The 11,024-nt window shown below is 44.2% G+C and overlaps 1 protein-coding gene across 1 annotated transcript in view; it reads left to right on the top strand.

Annotated features, from left to right (window-relative positions):
- The first annotated feature begins 548 nt into the window (after window positions 1-548).
- The window catches only part of LOC115369785 (polypeptide N-acetylgalactosaminyltransferase 17-like), a 31,089-nt gene continuing 20,613 nt past the window's right edge, over window positions 549-11,024 (top strand). Inside the window, exons 1-5 of the mRNA XM_030066452.1 lie at window positions 549-1,045; window positions 1,195-1,546; window positions 3,472-3,655; window positions 5,855-6,021; window positions 10,650-10,824. Coding sequence (XP_029922312.1) covers window positions 1,303-1,546; window positions 3,472-3,655; window positions 5,855-6,021; window positions 10,650-10,824 — 770 coding nt within the window. The 5' untranslated portion in view covers window positions 549-1,045; window positions 1,195-1,302. The remainder of the gene's footprint in view (window positions 1,046-1,194; window positions 1,547-3,471; window positions 3,656-5,854; window positions 6,022-10,649; window positions 10,825-11,024) is intronic.

Below are 11,024 nucleotides of genomic sequence, written 5' to 3'. Positions count from 1 at the left end.
ATTTTATACAGGATTTCGAAAGTGTCTGTGTGTATGTGGGTGTGTGTCGGGGAAAGGTCTGAGGAACCTTTGACCCAAACATCCGTTCATGCATGTTTTCCATTGTGATCACTCCTATAGGAAGCATAATGACAGTAAAATTAAACTGTGCTTTAATTCATTCACCCTGGGGACCGCATGGAGCACAAGAAGGACCCCTAGTGGATCACTAGGCCCCACATTGGGAGGTAATGTAACGTGATTTAAATGTACTGTAATTGCAGATAATTGGGTGCTAGTGAGCAGACGCTCCAACCACCACCCACCCACCAGCACTGAACTGCTGTGAACTATTTACACAAACCCCATGCAGAGCTCAGCCTGAGAGTAAGACAACCTCCCCAGATCCACTCCACGTTTTTATCTGCGCCCTTACTAGGCGCCGTATTGCTGATGGGGGAGAATTAGATGAAATACCAAGAAACGACATGCAATAAAGGCGGGAGTGTAACGGGAAAAACATTGGTGAGTGTTAACCGACCGGGGAAAATGTAAGAAGGGACGCGATTCCTTTCCCTGCCGCTGCCGCTGCGTGTGAGGAGCCTCCATACCTTCGCCGGAGGATGCTGCGTCTGTGAACCATTGTACCCGAGCATAATCCATGCAGTGTCTTGGATCGCATCTCCCGGTGATATTTTCAGGGATATAAGGTGATATGCGCATAGGTTATCAAGGCTCAGGAACGCGGTAAAGGCGTTTTGAAGGTTCCCAGTGTCTGTGAATCCGGACTATTTTGCGCGCAGTCTTGTTCAGTCGCGTCATCGCCGACTTCTGTTAGACGCAAAGAGAAAAAAGAAAGGACTTGATAGTCTCCTGACTCTTAAATTATTCAGGTATACCGCTTCTTCGCGCTCAACATATGCTCGACTCTTTGTCTTACATCCTCCGTGCATGATCTTAAAACAAGATCCCCTAAGTGGTGGTGACACGGATGAAAGCCGATGGCCAAGCTCCCCCAATTTCCTCAGAAGGGGGATGCAACCTAAAATAACCCCGGTGCCAAATGGTAAGTCACAGTTAATTTATGGCTATGAATATGAGCAATGGCTCAAAATGTGAACATTCTTGAGGTTTTTGCAATTTATTTCTCTCTTCTCTAATGCACATAGCCCGTGCGGGTGTGTGCCGACCTAACCTAGTTGCTTATACCTGCAGCTTTTTGCACATCGCAAGGCGAGGGAGCCCTGAATTTGTGACACGGCTTCTCTGGAGACAGTGTCCGTCCCTGTCCCCTCTCTCGGAGCCCGGACATCGACGACTTTAATGGCTTTTGTGTTCAGGAGATGGAGGGTCTTACTGGTGCTGAACGTGCTCGCCGTGGCCGGTTTCATGACTTTCTGGGCCAAGTGCAATACACGTAGCGTCCCGGCCGTCGGTCAGGAGGCTACGGCTGATGGGAAGAGGCCCCGGGGCAACGGGACGGCGCAGCAGGGCGCCGGCATTAGTCATGAGGTGCTGCTCAAGAGACTCGGCTCTCTGGAGGACGTGGTGTACAGGCAATTAAATGGTAAAAAAAAAAAAAAAAAACTTAACCCAAAAACCTGTGAACCTACAGACATCCCCAACCGATCTGCAGAGACGCTAAGGTCATTGTAGGTGCCCCTGATATTAGACATTAAAGGAGCTTCTCAAAATCTTGTCTTTCCACACACACACACACACACACACACACACACACACACACACACACACACACACACACAAAGAGGTTGGCTCATTTCATTTGTTTTTCAGCTGGGCTAGTCTCATCTCTTATTTACCAGAGTCTCTTGGTTTATTTTCTTACAGCAAGAAATTCTCAAATAATGTTAAGACCTGAGTTTACATGATTATAAATAAGCACAAAACCACATGCATTTTTTTATTTACAAGCTATTTATTTATTTATATATTATTTTATTTAAATTGGGTACAGCAATAGTGAGCTTATAAAGTTAACCTTTGTTGCTTTGAAAATGTAATGGTACCAATTTGAAAACTGGCCATTTTTAGGGCAGACCCGGGGCAAAGTTTTCCCACCATGCGCAATAATGTTAACTGACTATGTTGGAGACTGGTAATAAGTTAACCAGGCACTGTCTAGTAAACTTAGCTTGCATCGGAGTCACTAATAAAAGCTATATAATCAACAAACTCTTAGGTGCCTTTGTTTGGTAGTTTATTTTCTCACAGCAAGAGCTTCTCTAATAATGGTAGGGCTTGAGTTTACCTGAAAAACGTGATTGATTGTGAAAACTTGATTGTGCAAATTGGAAAACTGGCCATTTTTAGGGCAGATCTGGGGCAACGTTTTCTCGCCATTAGCAACAATGTTAACTGACTGTTTAATGTAGGCTAACATACAGTAAGAAAAGCTATTACAGCAATATTTTAAAATACCTATTTAATTGTTTGAAAGATGCATTGCAATAAATAGGCGATATTTTAAAAAAAAATCATATTTCTGCTTCATTAAATTTTATACAACGACAGAATGTTTTAAGTTAAATTAATTTTATTTTTGTACAAATGTGACCTTTGCTTTCCAGAATCATATTTATTCGCAAGTTTGTCCTCCTAAGAGGCAAAACAGAAAGAAGCTCAGAAATTTGAAAACTTTGAACAATTTATTTATTTACACTCTTCCTTGACTTTAGATGACTTAAGATTAAAGTTCTAAAGAAAAAATAGTTTTTACTTATCCCTAAAACTTTGTCAATCTAGAGCTATTCTGGTGCTGAACTGATCCATGTGTCTTGGTGCTCCAGTGAGGTCAGAGGTCAGGGTTGGTTCGAGCAACACACCGGAGCTGGCAGGCATTCAGTGCCTCGCTCAAGGACACTTGAGCAGGGTGGATGTTTGTCAGCAGTGGTGCATGAACCACCGGGTTGAAGGATGGTCCCTTTAGCCAACAGGCTGCCCTGCTGTCCCCAAATAATCCCAAATAAACTAAGATGAATGTAATGATGGTTATCCCTCACTTTGAAATGAACAGTGAACAAATGAAAGGCCACTGTGCAGCCTCACTGCCCGGCTCACAACCTGGAGAGTGAAAGATTTCTGCCTTTTATCATTAATTAGACAGCTCCATGTTGAATCTTGATGCCTTTTTTCCTTGCTGGAATTTTGCAGCCTCAATATAGGATCAGCAGGCGAGTAAGACTGGGAACCCCAGGGCTGAGCATATTTGTTACATCTCTATTTTTATACTGTAACCCCGTACTGAAGGCACAATCTGTGCCAACACTTTGTCATAATGTCACATCAAATCATAAGCTCACCTCTCTCAACAGCGAATGACTACCTTCGCTCACATGGGGTTGGAGTTGGATCTCTGATAGGATTTTGTGTGTGGGGTAACACCTGTAAGCCTTAGACAGGATTATTGAAAGAGGAGTGACTCAGCCACACCAGGGGATACTGACATGTAATCTTCTCGTTTGCCTTGCTCAGGTCTTTCTAAATCTCTCGGCCTCATTGAGGGCTTTGGGGGTCGAGGTAAAGGTGGCCTCCCTGCCACCCTGTCACCAGCTGAGGAGAGTGATGCAAAATACCTGAGGGAGAAGTATGGATATAATGCCTACCTCAGTGACAAAATCTCTCTGGATCGGACCATCCCGGACCACCGTCCCAGCAAGTGAGCACAGAGATTTGATTTAGCCAAAGCTGTCAAAAAACGGGTCTGACAAACTTGTTCTCTGTGCAAATTTCATAAACCTGCATGTTTTATTTTTAAGAGCACGAATAAAATGTTTGGCTTCATGACCCTTCTGCTGGTATCAGGAACAAATTCCTGTGTGCTTTGAAGTGTTTGTACCTAATGCACTGCACCGTCCCTTTTAATTTCTCTTCCTCTCTCTCTCTCTGTCTGTGCCTCTTAATCTGTTGTTGGATTTGTGATGAAGCTGCACTATCAGTGTGTCCATCGATATGCATGTATGCATGGGCAGACAAATCTAAACACACACACACACACACACACACACACACACACAGGTGGTGCTTGTATCAGCAGGTGTGAACTGCATGCTTCTGATTGCATTTGCGTATCATCAGTGTATATGCATGTGCATCCAGGGGTGCATGCTCCCATACTCCCAAATAGCCTTGTGTTGTATCTGTCTGCGAGCTTTCCATAGAAATGTTCATTCACAAAGTGTCTGTCTCTGCTCCTGAACCCCAGTTAATGAGCAACAGCCCCCGTTTGAAAGTCGGGGATGATGAGAAAGCCTTCAGCCAATCTCTGCCACCAGTTGCGTAGCTTCCATGGTCGGGCCTGCTACTGCTAATGCAGTAATAGCATTAGCAGTAGTAGTAGCACTTGAAGTAGTAGTAGTTGTGGCAGTATATGTAGTAGTAATTATAGCCTTTTAGTATCAGTAACAGTACCAGTATCAGTTTTTTAAAAGTTATTTTATGGCATGTCTGCTTTATTTGACAGTCACAGTAGAAAGAGGCAGTAAGGGCAGAGAGACAGAGGGGATGGCATGCAGCAAATGGCCTGAGGTCAGATTCAAACCCAGTGTGCTGCGAACAGGACTCAGCCGGAACACGTGGTGTGCGCTCTTATCTGGTGACTGGGCTGCCCCCTGTCAGTGGACTTTTAAAGACACAGCGATCATCCTGGTGCCAGGAGTGCCAGCAACCATCATTTCATTGTGGATTCACTGAGATGGAGACACTTGAAAACAAAAATGTAAATGACAGTCGCTCAGCAGTGTAGAGGAAGTTTTTAGGCAACACTTTCCACAGTGAGCTACTGTTTGGTGCAGTTTGGTTTTAACACTGGCCAGGACATTTTTTATTATGTTGGTCTCCCCCATATCTTTCCTTCTCCAGCGCTCTTTAAAAAAAAAAAAAAAAAAAATAGTGCACTTTTTGCAGAAAACATGCAAACCTGGCAACTCTGCAAGTCTGTATAGACTTTATGCCAGCTGCTTATAACCTGATGTGGAGTTAAAATGACAATATTATTTGACATAGTTAAAAAAAAATGTGTAGGGGCAATTCATTAGTCCCTTGACACAATCCTGTGCCCTCAGCCGGAGGGTCAGGACGCCCCAGGGGGATCACTCAGTCATTTGGGGAGTTCTGATATGATTAAGAATGTGAAAAAATATATTTCCAATACACAGCTCTATTGTAATCATACTTAACATACTTAACTTAAGTTCACCATTATTCATTGTTAAGCCTGTAACGGATACATAGGCATGTTTTGGGGGCTGTCACAAGGTTGAGGATAATTGTGCCATCTGACTTCACCAGCTGTTGTGAATACATAGGGTTCATACTGATAATGTAGGTTGCATTTATTCCATTATGGAAGATAATAAGATACAAAGACCACCTTTTTTTTTAATGTGACAAGGAAAGGAGATAAGGAAAGGAAGGAAGTCACTCTCCACCAGTGTAACTGCACAGAGAGATGCAGCCAAAGCCTTGATGCACCTCTCTCCCCTTCATTAGAGCTGTAGCCCATTTAAACAAAGGCTGCAGTAAAAATAGGCCTCCTATCTGCAGTAGACAGACTGTGAATAGGCCAATATGGAAAAAAAAGGAAAAGGAAAGGAAAACCCATGTGATTATAGTTGAACAGGAGAAGGCACGTGATTCGTCTTTTAGCCTCTGTGAACAAGATGTCAGCAGCTCTGTGGAGGCAGCTTGGTCTTTCACAGTGATGACTGAGGAAGAGAGGAGCGCGCAAATCCCAGGATGCAAGTCTCACAGCAAGGCATTAGAATAACCTCACATAGAAAAGGTTTCATTTGGCTTTCAGATAAGATAGTCACACTGTGGCGTAACATACTGCGTGTCTGTCTGTCTGTCTGTCCAGATGCAGGAAGGTCAGCTACCCGAGAGACCTCCCCCAGATCTCCCTCATCTTCATCTTCGTCAACGAGGCTCTGTCAGTGATCCTCCGCTCAGTGCACTCAGCTGTCAATCACACACCAGCTCACCTGCTCAAAGAGATCATCCTGGTGGACGACAACAGCGATGACGGTCAGTAGACTTTTATTCCCAAAGCACCCGCACATCAGCTGTTAGAATGCTCTCTGCTGCTCCCCTACATTGAGGTTTATGCAGAGACTGTCAGTTCTTGTTGCTGAAAACATATTAATACTAGTAGAATGACATGGTAACACCAGTCCTGTATTCTGAAAGAAGTATGGAGACTCACAGAGATATTCATGCCCTAAGAAGTGTAAAAGCACATCAGAAAAAAATGTGGACTCAGGCTTTCATAAGTCATGCATGAAAGGGTTAAAATCTTTTTTTTTCGTATAACAAGTTAAAATATATATATATATATATACCAAGGGGATGAGACAGTCCCACTTGTTTCCAATGCAGTTTTTCCTCATTTCAGGAATTTTTCTGGGAACAAGTATAAATATGTTGAAACAAGGCAGAATATCCGATATAAAAATGTCACTTTTTTTTAGTCTTCGTGGAGTTGACCTCATGTGTGCGTGTTAGTTTTTGCACTGTGAGCTTAAACACACTCATACCATTATATGCTGATACATTAATATGTTGATTTGGACCAGGGGTCACCAACCCAGTCCTCCAGGGCCCCCTGTCCTGCAGGTTTTGGTTCCAGCTCTGCTCTTTCACACCTGACCCAATTAAAGCTCACACATCTTCCTGCACGCCCTGTTCAGGTAGATCTGCTTCAACCAATCAGCACCAAGCCCTGGTTTAGACAGATATTAGGCAGATATTAGTCTTTAAATAAACATTATGGCCCAGTCTGTGTTGCCTGTGCTGATTTAACAGATATTACTTCAGTCAGCCTCAGAGGTAACAGTCTGTGAAACTTGCCTCACTCTTACAAAGCCACTAACCAGCATATGAAATTTGTTAAAATGGGTTTCAGGGGAGACTTTTTAATGTCCAGAGGCTTCTCCATCCTGCAAAGAATGACATTCAGACAGAGAAACACACACACACACACACACACACACACACACACACACACACACACACACAACAAAAAACACTAAATCCTTGTAATGTGTTTCATCCTTTAGGATTTGGCATATAGATGGTAGAATTTAAACATGTAGCATGAAATAATGGCTCAAAATAACAGTTATAGGCAGGTAGTGCAGACATGCATGCACGCACACACACACACACACACACACACACACACACACACAAATAATTTAGAGCCTCCTCAGATTGCAGCTGCAGAACGTACTGTCCCCTGTCACCAATAGAGTTTACAATCAACACTCCATATTGTGCTCTGAGCATACAGCCGAGTGCCTATATTGACTTCCCTTTATGATGTACATTATATGTTTCCTTGTTTATTATTCTTCATTTTGTGCACATGTGACACACCCTTTTGCACGAGCAACACCCAAACTCTTTAACCCTTTATAGGGCACTCATTGAAATACTGTGAAATTCAAAAAAAAACAACAACAACCCTAGACTGTTATTAGAGAACATGACAGGACTTTATTACTTTTATAAAATTTTTCTAAAATTTTCATTTTTCTATAGAAAATCAAAGCCAATGAGATTGGTCAAATGCCACAATCATGTGACCTGGGATGTAGAGCGATCTTTGCTGATTGGCTGGGTGAAGACCAAATGATTATTGAACTAACTGAGACAGGGGATGGGCCTGATATGTACAATTTCTGAAATTACCAAAAACAGTCAAGGCTTAATCTCTTATAAGCATGTAAAAAAACAACACTTGCAAACACTTCAAAGCAATTTCATACAAGAAATTTGAGCTCCGGCGTGTGCGACACAGACAGCGTCAGCCAACACAAAAGCATGCGTTAAGGCTTTCTGCGGGGAACACAGGGAAAGATGGCGCCCTGAAATGTCCACTGGCAGGACGGCGGCGTCGAATGCGTAACGGGGCTCCGTCAGGGTGACAAGGTGACGGGCGTCTCCTCGACAGAAGCCGCGTCCACCGGTATTGAGGCTCGGTGTTTGGTCGGGTGACTAATGGGTCCAGCTTTTGCGGGGCGGACAGGCGGAGAGGCAGAGTGCCACAATAGGATGTCACTGGAGAGATGTCCCCGTCTTATTTATGGGGCTGCGCTGCCAGGCTGGGCCCTGTAAGACGAAGACAGGAAGAGCGGAGGGGAGTGGACTGCAAGGAGGGATGAGGGCGGATGGGATGAAATTAATGAGGAGGGAGAGAGGAAGAGGCGTATGTTGTGGAGGGGAAAGTAGCTTGAAGGGAGAGTCGGAGTAGAGGAGGTGAAAATAGGTAGTGTGAAAGAGAGAGAAAGATGCACACAGAGCGAGGAGATCAAGCCAGGCTATTAGAGGAAGTGGCAGACGAAGTGAGAGAGAGAGAGAGAGGGTGGGAAAGAGTGAGGGGCCTCAAGAAAAATAGGGTCCGACAGAGAGAAGGAGAGCGAGTGTAATGCATATGGAAAGGAGGGAGGGAGGAACGCAATAGAACGGAAGAGTAAAACAGATGCGATGAGGAAATGGGACGCGAGAGACGGTACGAGAGGAAGAGGAGGAGAGACCTCATGCGTGGAGGCAGAAACAGCCGGGGCATGAAAAAGTGGCTGAGGATGGCCAGAAATGCAAGGAGAGAGAGAGAGAGGGAGAGGGAGAGGAGGGTAAAAGGAGGGAGAGACAGTTCAATCCCCCCCATGCTCTTGGCTCTGCTGGATGGCTGAGAGCCAGCTATCTATCACAGAGGGAGGAAACTGCAGCAGGGGAGAAGGCGAGGCATGCAAACAAATAACACTCACCATTCTCTCTCCGCCTGCATACGTCGCCCGGCTCGGCTTTTTTGGCCTCGCGTGACGGTTTGGACAAAACTCACACGTGTGTATGCATGTGTGTGTATGCGTGTGTGTGTGTGTGTGTGTGAGAAACCGAGACAAAAAGCATCAGAAATGTGTTTATTTGTCTGTGATGATCATCAAGAATATAGAGAGACAGAAAAACAGAGAGCATTACAAATATGTGCAAGTGTGTGCATGTAGGCGTGTGTGTGTGTGTGTGTGTGTGTGTGTGTGTGTGTGTGTGTGTGTGTGTGTGTGTGTGTGTGTGTGATGCAAAGGAAGAGGGGCTGTGACTGTTTGGCTCCGGAGGGAAAAGGCTGATCACTTGAGTGAGAGATCAAAGGTGCAGCGGCTGCCACCACTCAGGAAGCCGCAGACTCCCTGTGGTGGTTTTTGCCGTCTGCTGGAACGCGATACAGAGCCGCAGGGACGCGAGAGAACACGCTTACGTCGCATCTTCCCGCCGCTGTGTGTGTTTGAGTCTTGAATATGACACAAAACTGGCCAATGTGATGAGGCCTTTTGGTTTGGTTGTGTTTTTGTTCCTCTGAGTGCGAATAATCAGACGACGGGATTCTTTATTGATCGCTGAGGAGCTGTTCTGTTTCCTCTTGTCTGGGTCAGGGTCAGGGTCAGCCAAAGAACAACAAACCCAGCGCTGGCAGGGGCTCAAAGCCTTTCTTGTGGCTTAATGCTTCGTCCTTAAGTTGAAGAGCAGACTCTCGAACCACGAGCAGGGTTCATAGGGTCAGACAAACTCCGGAAATTTGAAAATGCAATTTCCAGGTCCTGGGAAAAGTTATGAAAAAAAAAACAATTGCAAAGCCGTGGAAACTGACCAACACAGCGTTCGCTCAGTTTAAAACTGATTCACCAGTTCAGCGTGTTGTGGCCCTTGAGGATTCCTGTGATGTGTGTTCATGCATCAGTTTGTCTCAGTGTGGTAAAGAAAGCTGAACATACTTTACTTCACCTCTGCGAGCCAGTGGTATCCACAGACTGACTGCTCTGTTGTTTCAGCTTGGACTGGACTTACAAAGTGAAAAACTCTGTCCAGGTTTATGTGAGTCTCTCGTTTGTTTTACAGAGGCTTATATACAGTATTTGACTGACTTTCACCACATAGCGCCCATGGTGCTAAAACAAACATTTTCAGGGGCAAATCTAAAAAATACATTTTATGGAAAAGTCATGGAAAGGTCAGTGAAAACCTCTGGCAAATACAGCGGTGGAAAAAAGTTTTCGGACACCCTTAAAATTTTACACAATCTCAAATATTATCATGAAATATTTGTGGAAAAATCTTTTTTTTGTGTTTCAAAAGGTGTGGCTGCGTTAGACAGATACAAACAAATACAAATTATATTTTTTTGTTTATTGTTTACAAGAAAAACTAAGCAAACTAAATAGTTGACAGTGTAATCTTTATCTTCAGGCGTGTTTCCTGCGTTAGGTTCCTTGTTTTAGCCATTTTTGTGTCTGAAGAACTTTCAGATGTGCTGCTTTACATAGACACCAAGCTTGGCAACAAAAATTGGGTCTTTTAATAAAAAGAACGACCTTCATCACTGGTACCAAAATGAGCCAATACTCCAAATTTCTTATGTATTTTTATGGAACCAATCATTTTGAAGTTTTTAATGGCTTTTTTAGGATTTGTTTAGTATTTTGGCTGTGACTGGACTAAAAGAAATTGCACCTGAAGACCTAAGAGTGATTCTTAATGCAATATTTCACAAATGCATGGGCTGTCCCAAAACTTTTTTCCACCACTGTAGGTGTCTGAATCACAACAAGAACAAAACCCTGCTGCTGTTTTCATTCCATGTGTTTTTGTCTCTTGTGGCCCAGAGCAACTCAAAGGACCACTGGAGGAATACGTGAACAAGCGCTACCCCGGCCTGGTGAAGATCGTCAGGAACCAGAAGAGAGAGGGGCTGATCCGCGCCAGAATCGAGGGCTGGAAGGTGGCCAGTGCCGAAGTGACAGGCTTTTTTGATGCCCATGTGGAGTTCACTCCTTCCTGGTGAGTCGGTTCGGCCTTTGGATAGACTTGAAAACCTCAAGGTAGAACTGTTGGGATGCAAGGGAGTCAAATCATTCATTGAGGAAACAGCACAGAATCAGCACCATAGGATTTGGTTCAGGCTCTGTTTGGCTGTGATGAATAGTGTGACTCTTTAGGCTAACAGAGGTTCAGTTCCTTTGGTGGCAATTCAGTTTAAA

The sequence above is a fragment of the Myripristis murdjan genome, chromosome 13, assembly GCF_902150065.1.
Source record: "Myripristis murdjan chromosome 13, fMyrMur1.1, whole genome shotgun sequence".
Classification (NCBI taxonomy): Eukaryota; Metazoa; Chordata; class Actinopteri; order Holocentriformes; family Holocentridae; genus Myripristis; species Myripristis murdjan.
The sequence above is the reverse complement of the archived record's forward strand: the minus strand, read 5'-3'. Positions and strand labels throughout refer to the sequence as shown.